At 40.6% G+C, this 15,216-nt stretch overlaps 1 protein-coding gene across 3 annotated transcripts in view; it reads left to right on the top strand.

The window, feature by feature from the left end:
- Positions 1-7,161, top strand: part of IQSEC1 (IQ motif and Sec7 domain ArfGEF 1) — a 69,827-nt gene extending 62,666 nt beyond the window's left edge. For 2 of the 3 annotated variants that reach the window (XM_082060031.1, XM_082060032.1), the window contains 2 exons: positions 1,173-1,222; positions 2,532-7,161. In XM_082060031.1, the coding sequence (XP_081916157.1) occupies positions 1,173-1,222; positions 2,532-3,092 (611 nt within the window). In that variant the 3' untranslated portion in view covers positions 3,093-7,161. The remainder of the gene's footprint in view (positions 1-1,172; positions 1,223-2,531) is intronic. The other variant, XM_082060033.1, reaches the window with a different exon arrangement.
- The last annotated feature ends 8,055 nt before the right edge of the window (positions 7,162-15,216 follow it).

Here is a 15,216-nt window from a genome sequence, read left to right as displayed (position 1 = left end):
AAAGTGCTTCTGTTTAGCTCTGATAGCAGTTGCCTTTTGGGCTTCTGAAGGTTCAGCGGTGCTGAAACCTTCGCGTTCCTCTGCAGTTCAGCCGTGACAGTGTTGGATTCTGAAGGCAGCGATGTGCCAGTGCAGGGTGGAGATCGGCTTTGATATTTGGCCTTGGAGGAAGCATGGCAAAAATTTAGGGTTCTGAGAACATGCAGCTTTTAGAGAAGCTTGAGAACCTGACCGCTCTTCAAAGGTTAGCTTTGTTTATACAAAGTGTTTGGAAACATTGCACAGCAATTTTCAAGAAGCTATCCTTGCAAAAACATTATTTCCACTGCAGCCATACGCTATTTTCCTTTCTGTGAAATGAGAGGGAAAATCTGGGATCCCGTGTCCTATATATAGCTGCTGACATACTCTGGCTCTTCAGGCGAACCGTCGAGTGTTTCGTGGGTAGTTCTAGGCAAATGTCTGGCAATTGGAGAATGTTGGAGAACAAATCCATCATACTTAAAGATAAAGCACTGCACAGCTAAACAAACAAAACCTAGCCATAATGTCAAGACAGATTCCAGATTTACTGATAAAAAATTAAGTTTAGTTTTTTAAAACATCATGAAAGAAGATAATATGAAATCCACTGAGGTTCAAAACTGAAAATGAAATGGTGAAACTGATGCCCCTCACCGATCCCCCACACTGAAGTTCAGAATACGCCAATATTTTGTATTTAAATTAATACCACCCCACAAATATATATGTATATATGTTACCAGTCTTTAAAGAAAGAAACTTCATAGACAATTAGATTCCAGGAAATTGGACAATTTAAAATTGTTGCTGGTCAACACCATAACCATACAACTAAATATAGATACTACAAGTCATGTACTTTAAGGGTTGTACAAATTAAAAAAAATCACACCCCGCTAATGCTAGTTGGATTCACAACAACAATACCTCTTAAACATTAGTCAGGTACAGCAACTTTACCTATATTAACGAACGGCCTTAGAAGTCGCGGTTTCTGCCGTAGTAGCTGCTGTCCCGGTGCGGTGCCATGTCCCCCGCAGCCCCTCTAGTTGTGTGTAGAGCCCCCGCTAGCGACGCAGGGCCAGCAGCTGTTTTTCACCCGGGTCTTGTCTCAGTCTCTAATCTCTGGTGTTGCATGTCCTGGGCAGGCAAGCGTGGGCGACGCAGCAGTGCAGGATCGCTAGACAGCAATATGGAAGTAAGTAGGAAGTTCCTGATGTCTAGCTGGATGTGATGATGTGCATTTCAAACCTTTCTTTTATATACATATTTTTTTGCTCTTTTTTCTTCTAACATATAACCTGCCTGCCTCGAATAAAATGCATGCCTAGGCTACTCACTCTGTATTCTTCCAGCTTAAAAAGCACTGACAGCTTGTTCTAGACCAATGCCATTTTTGGTTTGAGCTAACCTTGTTCCCTTTGTTCCTGCAAGCATGGTTCAATGAATATGATGTGTCCTTTTGCCACCATTTCAGTCTGGTCCCAGCTTAAAAGCCCACTTGCTCTTTGTTACCAAGTACACTGTTCTTGCTGTTTGGTATTTAGCTACAACTATTGACTTTCATGCTCAACCATTCCCATTGCTTATTTTCAAGTTAAATTGCTAAATGTCTGCAGTCATGACACCATGGAATTGCACAGATGGGGCATGGGAGGAAAAAATTCTTAAGATAGGTGAATTCAATGTGGATTTCATGAGATTTCATTCATCTTCAAACCATTTATATATATACTGTTCATGTCTCTGAATTCAGCTTGCAGATTTTTTTCTCTTTTTTTGTTTTTCCTCCTTTTTTGTTTTCTTTTGTGTTTGCTTTAGGTAGATTGCAGTTTAAATCTAGCACACTTTGCCTAAGTACTGTCGTGTCCCATAAGTCTTTTTAAAACATACAAAACCCAGAAATTAAACACACCATTCCAGGCCAAATAAGGTTGGACCGCAGGTCAGAAGAACACAATCACATAGAAATCTTAGTGGCAAAAATGGTGTGGTTCCATTTAACACATAATTCAGAGGTAGGTTTGAGAAGCAGCAATGTGGCATATAGTAGTGGAAAAACTACTAATCAAAAAAAGTTTAAAGTACTGTTTTGAAATCTGAATTGTAACTGTAATATTTGCTGCTGTGTGTTTAACTATTTAGGTTGAATTTAATGTAGTTTGATTTTTTTGTTGTAAAAAGTCTAGTATGGTATTTTTTACAGTACTTTAAAATGTATTTTTCCTTTAAAAACACACTCCTAAGTCTTACGTTACTCTTAATTAAAGTCATAGCATCTGATATTAAAGTACTGAGAGAAAAAACACCTAATGCTTAAAATATCCCAGGTAGGGCATGAATGCCTCATTAGCAACTTAGAGAAGGTGGAAATACATTTTTTCCTAGAACTCTTAACGTAGTCCACCCATGTGAACACTGAAGGAGGAGTTGTGGGTCAGTGTGAACTTTTCCTCTTAAACATTTTAAGATTTTTTTAATTTTTATTTCTATTAATTTCTTTTTAGGGGTCCATCATTAGCAGTCCTCACATGCGCCGAAGAGCTACATCAACCCGAGAGTGTCCATCTCGCCCTCACCAGACTATGCCTAACTCCTCCTCACTCCTAGGTTCCTTATTTGGTAGTAAAAGGGGCAAGCCACCTTCCCAAGGCCATCCACCATCCGGCTCATCCCAGCAGGCTCCGCACCCCCCAGCAATCCCCCACCAGCAGCACCCCCAGCACCCCCCCGCCATGCACCACGCAGGGCCGGCCGAGGGGCAGGCGCCGCACGCCCACCACGCGCAGTACTGCCACCTGCAGAACCCGCCGCCCTACCACCACCACCACCACTACCACCCGCCCCAGCACCTCCAGCACCCGCACCAGTACCACCAGCACGTGCCCCACGCCCAGCACGCGCCCTACGTGCCGCACGGCCACGCGCAGCACGGCCACGCTCCCCACGCGCCCCCGGCCCACGCAGCTCATGCCCCGCACGCCCAGCACCACCACGGGCCCCCGCCGCCCCCCGCCACCTCCGCCAGCACTAAGCCCAAACACAGCGGCATCAGCACAATAGTCTAGAGCGGCCCGGCCCTCCTCAGAGCTGTAGTTTTCAACCACGTTACAAAGGCACTTACAGGAAGCAACAAATCGTAGCATCAGTTTTTACCTAGACAGACAATTTAATGGAGTTGCGTGAGCTTACAGGCTTCCTGTCACCGAATAAAATAATTCAAGTTAGCACACTCAATACTGGTTTTACTTACCCACTCGACAGACACCATCTGGTTAGCTCTTATTTCCAAACCGCCTTGTAAACATGCTGCTTGCTGAATATGAGTAAAGCTACCTTTTACACCAAATCCCTCCACAGTTTTACCTGCATCATCAAAACTTAGTCTATGAGAAAAGGAAAAAAGTGATACAGAACCAAGTGTTGCATTCTTGCTCTTTTATTGTCAATGGGCAAAAAAAAAAAGTAGACCTGATATGGTTGATGAAAGTACATAAGTAAACTTTATATAATATAAATATATACATATAAATATATATATATATATACTGTATAGTTAACATTTGTGCTTGGAAAGCAATTTTTTCAGTCCACAAAACTAGCAATATAGACCTTACAAGGAATTCCACTTACTTGATAGGACAGTATAATAGATGAATAGTATATGAAAGAGTAGACCAAAAATATTAAAGGTTAGAAACAAATTTCAGACATTTCAGTATTTTCATGGAAAGTCCTCTGGACTTGCTAAAGATTTCTAAGCAATCATTACTAAATGTGCCAAGTAACATAGCATTTAAATGTTGTAGTCAAATACTGCTTTGTATAAATCCTTATTTTATTAACACGATAGTATCATACGTAATCAGTATTATAACTGCTCTGCTATTCCAGGTAAGCAAACTCGTTAAGATGCAGTAATTATACCGTAGCAATGTAGGATGGCCATTTACCAGCAGCTGGTCACACAAATTCTTAGACACTTTAAAGGCTGTGATAACTGTGAACTTACATGATCCACATTTCTTTTGTATGCATACGACTTAACGAACACACATGAAGAGTTCCAACAGGTGCATGTATACACTGCAAAAACATTCATCTCAAACATGAAAATGGCAAACTTCCATCTTTCTCAGCTACTTCGTTTCCTGTTCACCATAATTTCTCATTTTTACCCCCGATGAAGCTGAATTCTAGTCAGAGTGTTTCCAGGTGGAAGTGCTCTAAAACTTGAAGGTTTGTTTTAGAATTTAGTATAGGGTTTTTATATAAATATCTATTTTAAAAATATGTAATTCCATGTAGCCATGTGCTAGCAACAAAGTGGCTTCACCATTTTTACTCATCACATTTGTTAGTTTGAAAGTACCCAGCACTCAGCAGGCTGAGTTGATGCTCAAACCCTCACTTTCATAGTCCAGTTAGTTGCAAGACATCACATGAAAACAGGCTGTGCTGTTGTTGCTTATGTGTTGTAATCAAACCATTTGCAAATTTATATACGATTTTTATCCCCAAATCCTGTAAAAAGTTATACATGGCGCCTACTTTGTAGTTTCAGCATTTTGAGCCACTGCAAGGACTTTACACCTAAACAGTAGAGACAAAGGAATCACAACTGCAAAACTGTACCAGCCTAAAAGCAAACCTTGAAGAGGATGAGCAAAAAGTTCCATGTGAGATGGGTAAAAGTAATAAATAATAACAACCAGTCGATTTTCTATTTAGCAGTAATACCATTGTCAGGAATAATGACCTGAGAACAAGAGGGTGACTTTTGGTATTGGCTCGCTCATGGCATCTCTAATATTGGGGGGGACGGGGAAGAGGTTGAGTCTTTTTTTCCCTTTCATACCATTGATATCACAATACCAGCAAAACTGCGAACTGAGCACTTTGTTAACCTCCACAGAGAGCAAATACAGCAATCTAGAGTTTAGCCTTTTGTTTAGAGCTGTCCACGTTTGTTTCACACATGTGCAATATGTTTTCCCCTTCTGCTCCTTCTCCTCTAAATTATCCTCACGAAAAGAAAATAAAATTAGTAATGACGTTATTCTTTTTTAAGTATCACTCATAGTATTCTAAATTCTGCGGCTTACCTTAAGAGGGCTCCTCGGGGTGCTCTGAGGCTCTGTTCCTTGCAGTTTAAAAAAATATATACTGTTCTTATAAGGGAAAGTAGAACTGTCTGCATGTCATCTAATGTTATTAATGTGAGGCTACACTCTACATATTGTATATTTGCAAAATATATCAGTGTTACTGTTGATATTAGTTGAAGTAAAGTGATAACATATTTCAATATGTAGACTTTTCTTCATACATCTGTACCGATAGTAGAGTCTAACTGTAATTTATAGGTTGTTCCAGAAAAGATAAAGAACCATTCAGGTATAAACATCTTTCAGAAACCGCATCTTTTAATTAAAACGGAGGTAAGAGTGCTCCTCTGCCCTGAGTGATGGAGCCTGTACTTGTTTCAGATGCAGAGTTATAATGTAAGTAACATTGCTTGCGTATGGAATACAGAATATGCGGTAGCAGTGGAGGGGAAAATCTGACTCTAGCTGCATTAATTACCAACAAAGATGTTAAATCTCCCAGATCTGCATTTGCTTTATGTTTAAAAAACCCTTTCATTCATTTAAATTAGGGTTACATGTAACTATGCTAAACTTACACAGTAAGCCACATTTTAATGCTGGACCACTGATTTTCCATGTGCAATCAGTTACGTATTCAGGAGACGTCACAAATGTGCATGCAAAAAGAACATGTCCACGTGCTGTGTGCACGTTTGTGCCTGCCCTCCAGGCGCGTTCAGTCGCACGTGTAAAACCACAGGCCATTTTGAGGCTACTTGAAACAACAAAACTGGTCAAATAAGAGCACAGTATTTGTAAATTCGTATTAGTTTCAGTCAATGAGGAGAAACAGTGGACTTGATTCCTTTTCTGTTTTTTCAGACTCTGTGTTTGTACGTACTTTAAACAAACAAATGTGTCTTCGTGTCAGCGTAACTCTTTAAAACTTGGCTGCTTGTTTCAGGTTGTAGTGTAACCTCTCAGACTCCGTCCTTGACTGACAATTGCTTTGAGCAGTGTGGGTCATGCCTAGAGTAGGAAGTTGATAGTACTTTAACACTGCGGGTGCAGGAGTAAAATGAAGAGGGTTTTTTCTCAAATGCATTTGCCAATTACAAACTGGTACAGAACTGCATAGAGTGACCATGTTTCTCTTTTCCCATAAACGATGTGGCAAAGTAGTAATGCTGATTGGAAAAAAATGAAAGGGAAGCGTAACGAATGAAGGTGTGGCAACAAAAATCTTTTCTGGGACAACAATCAATTCTATATATTTGGGATTTTTATTTTTTTAAGTTAAGAATGAAATGTAAAACAATGTAAAAACAACAAAAAAAACAGTTCATCCTAATATAATGTGCGTCTTGTATTGCTGAAGAAAAAACCCAAGTCTAACATACAGTGTAGAATGATTTTCCCATCATGTACTGCATGCAGCAGAAGCCTCTTGTTTCTTGCTAAAATGAGCTGAAAGACAGTCAGCAGATATTTAAACAATCTCTAGGTGTTGACTTGCTGTTCCATATGAAGCTGTGTGTTTTCTGCAGTTAAGCATGCATTTTGCTGTTCCGTTGTAAAATACCATCGCACTTCTTGCCTGCAAAATGGATTCTTGTGTATATATTTAAAAGAAAAGTGGAACCAATAACAAGATTAAATTTGGAAAAGAGAGAAGGGGGTGGTGAAAATGGGACCAGTAGGGGGAATAGATCATTCTCTAAATTGTACATAGTGTGTAAATTAGTATTACTATAAGTCTGCAGTCACTTTGAGGTTGCCTATCTCCTGCTAGGAACTTAAATCAGCTTTGAGTTGTATTAAACTGTTAGAATTAGGTCTTGAATGCAGACTCTTAAAGACTTCAAAAAACATTATGCTTACAAGAAGCTTCTGTTCTGGGGAGGCTTGAGACCCCTTTTGTAACTATGGGGAAGAAAGGAGTGCTTTCATTTTAATATGCATTCTGTTTGTAAGTAGTAACAGACCCTATTGATGTAAAACTATAACTGTGATCATGTGGAGAAATCAAATAAATCGTTTAAAACTCTTTGTTTCTCATTTTCTGTAATCCAAGAACTTCAACTCTTCAGACTTGGAAGAAATTCCTTCCAATGGTATCCTGGCCCTGCTCAGGCAATGGGATTTCTGCTGCTCCAAAGGGGCCAAGAGTTCAGTCTTCGTCTTAAATTAAAGATAAGTTGGTGGAAACGGTGGTTGGTGCTGTGGAGGCTGGGATCCCCTCTCAGTAGGTTTTGATTGGTGGTACGATAAAGAACAATAAATAAAAGACCTAGATCTGCGAACAGTGAGAGGTAACACCGAAGAGGCTTTTTGGTGTACTGTTTGTCAGAACATTCTAATATTGAAAAAAAACAACAACAGTAACTAGATTTTGAATCTTCTTAAACATGAGCTGTCGGGCACGTTCAGCTGCTGCCGTTCATCCTCCGGCTGTGCCGGTGCCGCAGGATGGCTCGTCGGCGTCGGACGGAGCGTGGAGAGGAGCCGCGGTGCTGCGGAACCACCCACAGCGCAGTAAGTGACGCCACCGCACAAGGATTGGCCCTTGTACCTCTGTTGGTTTGTTGTGCGTCTTAATTTATGCCACAGAAGGATCGCTACACGGGCACATTTGTCACATGGGGCCTTCACAACATTTAATGTTACGCTCCTGCCGTTATTTTAGATGATAACCTGTGGTGTACTCAATTGTGTTGGTTCTGTGCATTTCCTGCATTCCCAGGGGATTACAGTGTGTGTGTAAAGCCTGCTAAAACTAATGCTTAGCTCAATTCAAACTAAATCCTGTGTTTGCTTGTTTTTTCTATGAATTTTAGGAGATTCTTGAATGATTTTGTGGGAGTAGTCAACTATGACTTATCTCCGAATGGCTGTATTTTCAGGATGTACATCTTGATCAATGATTTTTTGATGGGTAAGTATCCATTTATCACTAGGAGCTTCCTGGCAGCCATACAACCCATCGGAAGGTAACCGATGCCTCACAGAAACCTGCTGCTACTGGAAACAGAAGAATTTGCAGTGGAGTTCTTTACTGGTACTTCTATCCCTGTTTTAGAACTTACGATTTTAAGAATTTTGATGCACCTACATTTTGCGAAGGCCGAGGATCTGTCTTTAACTCTGAAAAGCCTTTAAATTTTGTTATAAATCTGGTCTTTCTTATGCTGGGCTTTTTTTCCTGTTCCGTTTTTAAAGTAGGACCTAAATAACATGTCTAAATGCTGCTGCTTCCTACCTAAACTAAGACTCGGTTGAAATCATTTATGCTGTGGCACTACTGAAGAAAAATAAATAGCCAAAGGAACCTCAGCAGCAGTTGTGGTTTGTGTGGTAGATTTGTACTAGTGGCAGTAATGCAAGTAACTGAATTTAAAAAAAATTAAATGTAGCTTAATTGTGTGATAGTCTAATAGCTCACAGTTGTTGATGGGGGTTTTTACTGTTTAATATCCTTATTTGAGATGCTCATCTTAATGGAGTTGCATGTTGCCTTCTTGCTGAGGATGGGCAATCTTGCCCTAGCATTAAGAAAAAGGTCAAGGTTTTCTGTCATCAATTGCTACTGAAAACCACATATTTTGCAACTCAGGTGTTTGGAAACTTTTCCTGAACTCTGTCCTGTTTGTGCATTTTAGATGTTTGTGTGCGTGTATCAGTACACACAATAATTGCAGGAATGAATTGCCATGCGGTAACAAGACACTTGCAGCTCCTCCAGTCAGCACACTTCAAGAGGGGGTAACTTTCCAGGTATTTTCCCTATTATTTAGTTGTAATAAAGAAGTGCAGCATTGAAATGACAGGGAAATTAACTAAAGACCCTCATAGGTTTCACTTCAGAAATAGGTTTTATCTGTTTCTCTCTTCAGGTTTTTGTTGACTTAAAACCTCATTAATTCTGTTTAACTTTTCTTTTTTTTTCCAGTTGGCCGTAATGATTGATTTGCATTCAGGAGTTTCATAAAAACAGGTGTAGTATCATTTTGCCAGGTATTTATTTGGAGTATATATAATAGTAATAGTTTTGTGATGTCTTCTTCATCAGCTACAACCTGAACCCCGAGTATTTTTTAATGTCTTGCACGGTATCGCAGGTGCTGGTCACACAGAGTCCAGAACATCTTCCATGCACTATTGCTTATCCCTCAGCTTTTCAGACTGAGCTTGAAACATTAAGACCACTTCTAGGTTCTTCTTTACACTCAAACGGTCACAAGGAATCAGAATTAGGATGCTGTTAGGATTGTGTAATACTTCATATTTCAGCAGGCGTAGGTACTGACAAACGTATTTGCATAAGATGAACAAGGTACTTACAGAAACATGCCATAATAAATCTTCCTGAGTATGATAACTGCATTATATGCGCCTTTTTCAAAAGGGATTTTAGCCTATTTACTAGCCTCTTAGTGATTTCCGCTGCTATGTTTTGTTGATATAAAATTCCTAGAGGAAAATATAGCACAGCTGACTTGAATGAACTATCTAAAATATACAAATGATGGGAAAATGCTTCATTTTAGGTGTATTTTTAGTATGTATTCTTTTTGTTTCCTATTATTTCAAAAATTAAAGCCAAATCTTGTGTTACTTGGCAAAACGAAATGGACTGCAGGATGAGGCTGATCATGAATGCTAGAAAATGCTTCAGTGAAGATCTCTGCTTGAAGGACTTCCTAAGCTAATTAAGATTTAAATGGAAGTTGTGTGGGTGATGCTGACTTGGAACCACTACTTTTTTCAGCTGGTTAGATGTATTATTTTTACCATATGTATAAATGAATATTTTTAAGGATAAAATGTTATCTTTAAAATCCCCTTTATTTAGCAATTTGCAATAACTGAGATGTGAAATTAGCATCCTGGTTCACAAGGCACAGCTCAAATCACACAAGCATACAATTTGTCAGCTCCGTTGTAAAATGGCATACACAACTTCAGCTTGCTTTTATTTCTTCATATTTAGGCCTAGTGATTTAAACAGGTATATATTATGAGTATGGAAAAGATAATCTGTCTTTAGGAAGCTGAATAAGGTAAGTTCCTTCTAATGCAAATGAAGTGTTGTGCATGCATGGTGAAAAATGCTTTCTCTCTACAGCTTCTCATTTCTTCTACAAGATAATGCATTAGCAAGTGTTTGACAAAGAAATAGGCTTTAGTTTTTTGTCTAGGGAAATGGAAAAAGCAAGGACTATGCAGGTGTTCTGGGTTAGGAGGCTGTTATTCAGCAGTGGTGTCACAGCTGGAAATTAAAGCAGCTGAGCATTTTCTCCTCCATAAGCTCACCATATGCTCTTGACTGATTACTGTTTTCATTTTACTGGCTAATATTCCTTCATACTTATCTCCAACACCAGACAAGGACATTTTTATTTAATGATTCATCCTATATATTGTCTTCCCCATCTTTCTCGTCATCCTGTGTCTCTGCTTCTGTCTTGGCCCTTACTCCAGGCTCCAAAACTTCTGTTGTGCTTGAACACTTGAATTTTGAAGAGCAGTGACAAGAAGTAACATTTCTAGCTCAATGAGAAATGTGTACTGAGTATTCTAAGTAGGACTTCAGGCATCCTAGGTGTTTATAGCCCTGAATTTTCACAGCATTTCAGCAACTTTTAAAAATGTCTTTGATGATGTGCTATAGCAATTTGTAAATTTTCAAAGCAGCTTGCACATATATTTTATACATAAGGGTTGAAGAAACTTTGTTTCTACTCTTTCTAATTGTTTTCTGCTACCACAGCATTCAGATTTCTGGATTGCTGGACTATTTCATGACCCTGCTCACATATTTGCAAAAACTGCCAGCACAGCTTCATGCAAAACAGGTGTCTGTATGTCTGAAAGACAGGGAGGCAGCCTCAACAGCTCCTCTTGACTGTGGATTTGAAATAACTGGAAGAAAAAGCTGGTGAAAAAAAGCACTTGCATTTTGGCTCATCTGTTTCTCTTTCCATATATGAGAGGGGAGAAACAGATGCCTCATCTAAAAAATTATTAATAAAATGTTCTTGATCTCCTGGAGCTCTTTCCTTGCTCTCCAACAGCAGACTACCACATTTATTTTGGCAAAGAGGCTCTTGACCCATCTCCCTTCTGTATTCATTAATAGTGCCAGGATGTGCTTTATGCAGTTACTGCAGGATCTTTTTATAGGCGCCCTTGTTCTCTCACTTACCGCTGTCATTTTTGTGTGATAGAAACCCTGCGCTCTCCAGGCCGGCTTCCTGCTCTCCATCCACAGATGTGCTCCTACACAATTCCACCGGAGCAGCTGGTTTCCTAGATTGAGAGCTTAGGTTTATCTCCTTCACAGAGTTAACTTTATTCCAATACAATGTTTGGCCTGTTTTCTCTCTCTTGAAAAACTGAAGCGTATTTGACTGTAAGGAAAAAAATTGTAATCCTTTATTATTTGAAATAATACAGTTCAGAAAATAAAATACTCATAATTTAGTGTTTCCTTTTTATCTAACATGACAGAGCTAATTGCCAATTTGCCTCTAAGTGTCACTGTAAGTTGTGAGGAATCCCTTTCACTCACTGTATGTATCTGTTTCTTTTTCAGGTACTTAGGATAGCCACAGTACAATAATTCTGGATGCATGCCAGCTTGGACAAATGTATTTATACAGTCACATGTTAACATCTGTGTTTCAAACACATCATGTTACTTCCCCAGCATGTAACCAGGAGCAAAAGTGGAAATACCAGTTCCTGCTCTCACCTTTCCGAAGATCTCATTTGTAAGCCAACTTTTTTTTTCAATATTGAGAGACTGGAGCGATGATGCAATGAGGACATCGTCACATGCCCATAGGGAAGACAGTTATGAATTTCAAGTGCAAAACTTTCTTACCAGCTGTCTGATTGAAAAGGAGAAAACAACAATTGCATAAAGGGAGGAGAGGCTGCTAAAGGAATTGTATGTATTTTCCTGGAAGTGCTGCAAAGACTGGTGAAGATTTGTATAAAGTAATTTAGACCTACAGTGGCACTTTTTCAGTAAGTAAAATATTGATAGCTCAAAGAGCTAAATATTATCAGATGTTTATGTTAACGAATACTATTTTTTAAGCAGCTATTGAAAAATATGGTAGGGTAGAAAGGAAAACTGTAGCATAATTTCATGATACTAATTTACTGATCTATATCTCTTCTATTAATTCCACCTTAAGAAAGCAAATTCATGTGGAATAGACTGCAGTCGACGTGACTGTGGCAGTCATGGTTGGTCACAGAATGTGAGTTATGAAAAGCTGTCTGACAGCTGAGGAATTAGCTGGTCCAGGAATGTAGGGAAGAGTGGTCTAACAATTCCAAAGGAAGCTGAAATTATATAAACATGTGAGCAAATGTGGAGTGGCAGAGAAAGCAGAGATGAGTTGTAAATAAAAGAGGGGAAAGAAAAGGGTTGGGCATGTTGCTGACGCAGAAGGCAGATTTATTTATTTATTCCTTTTTTTAGCAGCATATTGTGCAGTTTTGTGCAGCGAAGTTTGAAGTTGTTTATAGGTCAGGATGGTAGAATTAAGTTGCAGCTGCCAGGAGTGTGCTTTCGACTGCAGTTGTGCGGGGGGCACAAAGTAAGTGGTGTGATACCATTTGCGTCAGTGCAGAAACAAAGTGGATTCTCTATGTGCAAGTGATAGTCTACTTGTATTTTCATGCTGTGAATATACTGTCATCCACTATGACTTGTTCTGCAATGGGGAAAAAAAGGAGGGATTTTTTAGGATATGCTAACAATACCCTTCTCGTGCTTAGGGAATGAACACACAGGGTGGAGTGTGCTGGCTGCTCTTTCAGTGCTTTTGAACTTCCTGATGAGGCATCGTTTTCCTGCTGTTTCCCAGCTGCCCAGCCCTGTTTTCACTGTTTGGATCATTTTTTTTAAGAAGTCTTTTACTGCACTCTTTGTTTATCCTTCCTTTAAAGCTGCCGGATCACCCCCCTTTGTACTGACCCGAACCAGTCTGACCTGTCTCAGTAGAGCGTGGCCTCAGCTTTAGCACTTTCACCCCTGCATATTTAGTGTGGGGAGGATGTGACGGACCCACACCTCTTCAGCGGACCCCTCCCTGGGGAAGTCCCAGCCACCACAGCTCTCCCAGCACTGGGAGGTGGCACTGGGCGGCGTCACCCTCTCCTGCACTCCACCATTCCACCGCAGTGCCACTTGCTCAATCACCCCCTTGTGGCATGGGGCCGAGCAGCAGAGCAGGCTTCTTACTATCCATACCATCACCCAGCTATAGATGTAAGCACCCTATGGAGGCAGGAACATGGTATCACTCCACCCCAGAGACTGCAAAGTGCTGGAGCTGTCTCTGTGTTCCCTACCCTTTTTTAAAAAACTTTTGATTTTTGTGGTAGGACTAGATATCAACTCTTGCTTTTCCACCTTTCAAAAACTATAAGAAGTTGGACAACTTAACCAGAACTGAACACTGGAGATTAGAAGCTAGGATCAGCCCTGGTAGCTGGTACTTCTGTGTTTCTGTAACCACAAATCTGTGAAATTACTGTAATCTTACAGAGAAGCAGGTTCCTGCAGGTAGCCTTTCCTATCTGTGGCCTTTCCCAAAGGGCTAGCAAAAGGGCTGCCTTTTGTCTCATCAATAAGGTGCCCATGTTTCCTACAAAGGCAAGTAGGGTACAGAACATCAAAAACTCACCCTTCAAGAGACTGTCACAAAATGAGCACTTGGCAGTTGCATCTTATCCCCAGCTAATAGTTACAATTCATGGGATCAAGTGAGACGGGTTTGTTTCCTCAGATTTCCACACGATACTGTGGCTGACTCACCAACCAGTGTGTGAAATCTTGCTCACCTCCTCTCAGACGTCCAGCATTAACACACTTGGTAGCCTTGGCTTCAGTCAGCGTGCTCGGTGTGCGCAGTGCTCTGATGGATACTGCCTGCTTGCCAGTGCTGAGGATTTGAGGATTCCGGCAATGTGAATACATACACACACAAGAAAAACCCAAAACAGTGAGCAAAGCTGCTTGAGTTGGATATCGGGCACATTTTTTTAGCTTTTCCCTTCCTTGTACCCTCAGAGTTGCAATATGGTGCCTGAGAGGCAACCAAAATGGCAATTTATTTGCACTACAGGATTAAAGGATTTACATTTTACAAGTCATAAGTAAAGTAAGCAAATAAGTAAGCAAAGTAAATCAGTTCATTAGGTCTGTGTTTACTTTTAGTACTTGTTTTGTTAAAAGCCATTTTGTTAAATCCCTGGCATTCTGAAAGTCTTCTCAAATACCAAAACAAAACGAGGGCAGCTGAAGAATGAAGGGCAGCAGGACATGGTGATTCTTAAAATGAGAGAGTAAAGACAACCTTTGAAGGACTTGAAAGAAATAGTTCAAACAAATTAATTCTACCCTTGTGTAAATGAAGTTTAGTATTCATAAAGTGCTTATGTGTCGGTGAGCACTTACCTGTAGATGGGAACAGCAGGTACTGGGTGGTGAAGCAACAACCCTGACTGGTGACCGTGGGTACAAAACTGGGCTGGTGTGTATTTCCTAACCAGCAGTCAGTATTTGGGCAACCAGCTCGGGAAGCTGGCGTTGGTTTGACACCTGGTCTTTGAATACAAGAACTGCTGTCAAGGATGTGGCAGCTGAAAGCGAAGGAGAAATATAGAGCCGAACATCACGGCAGTGTTTTGTCTTTGGCACTTGGTTATCCATCAATTGTCTACGTGAGCGAAGGGCCGTTCAGGTGAGGGCTGTCAGCTTCTCACATAATCCTCCTCCTAGGAGTTGGGTTCTGTGATTTTTGTGGCGATTTCCACCATCTCGTATGGTTCAGCACATCGACCAGATCTCAAAGGGGTGAGGTGACCCAGTCCCTGGCAGGGGGGTGTTCCCTCTCCTGCCTTGTTCTGGTGCCTGGTTCAAGGTGATTCAAGGACATCCCGTGTGCTCCATAAACACTTCTTTTGGTCAGGCTGTGCAGCTATCCAGCCCATTTTCTGTCGGCACTGCTGGGTGGTCGCTACGCCTGGAGCTGGTGGGTGTGGATGGACTCCAGCAGTGCGGGCGGTGCAAAAAAACGGC

The sequence above is a fragment of the Streptopelia decaocto genome, assembly GCF_964273445.1.
Source record: "Streptopelia decaocto genome assembly, chromosome: 8".
NCBI classification, from domain to species: domain Eukaryota; kingdom Metazoa; phylum Chordata; class Aves; order Columbiformes; family Columbidae; genus Streptopelia; species Streptopelia decaocto.
This window is presented reverse-complemented; position numbering and strand designations above follow the sequence as displayed.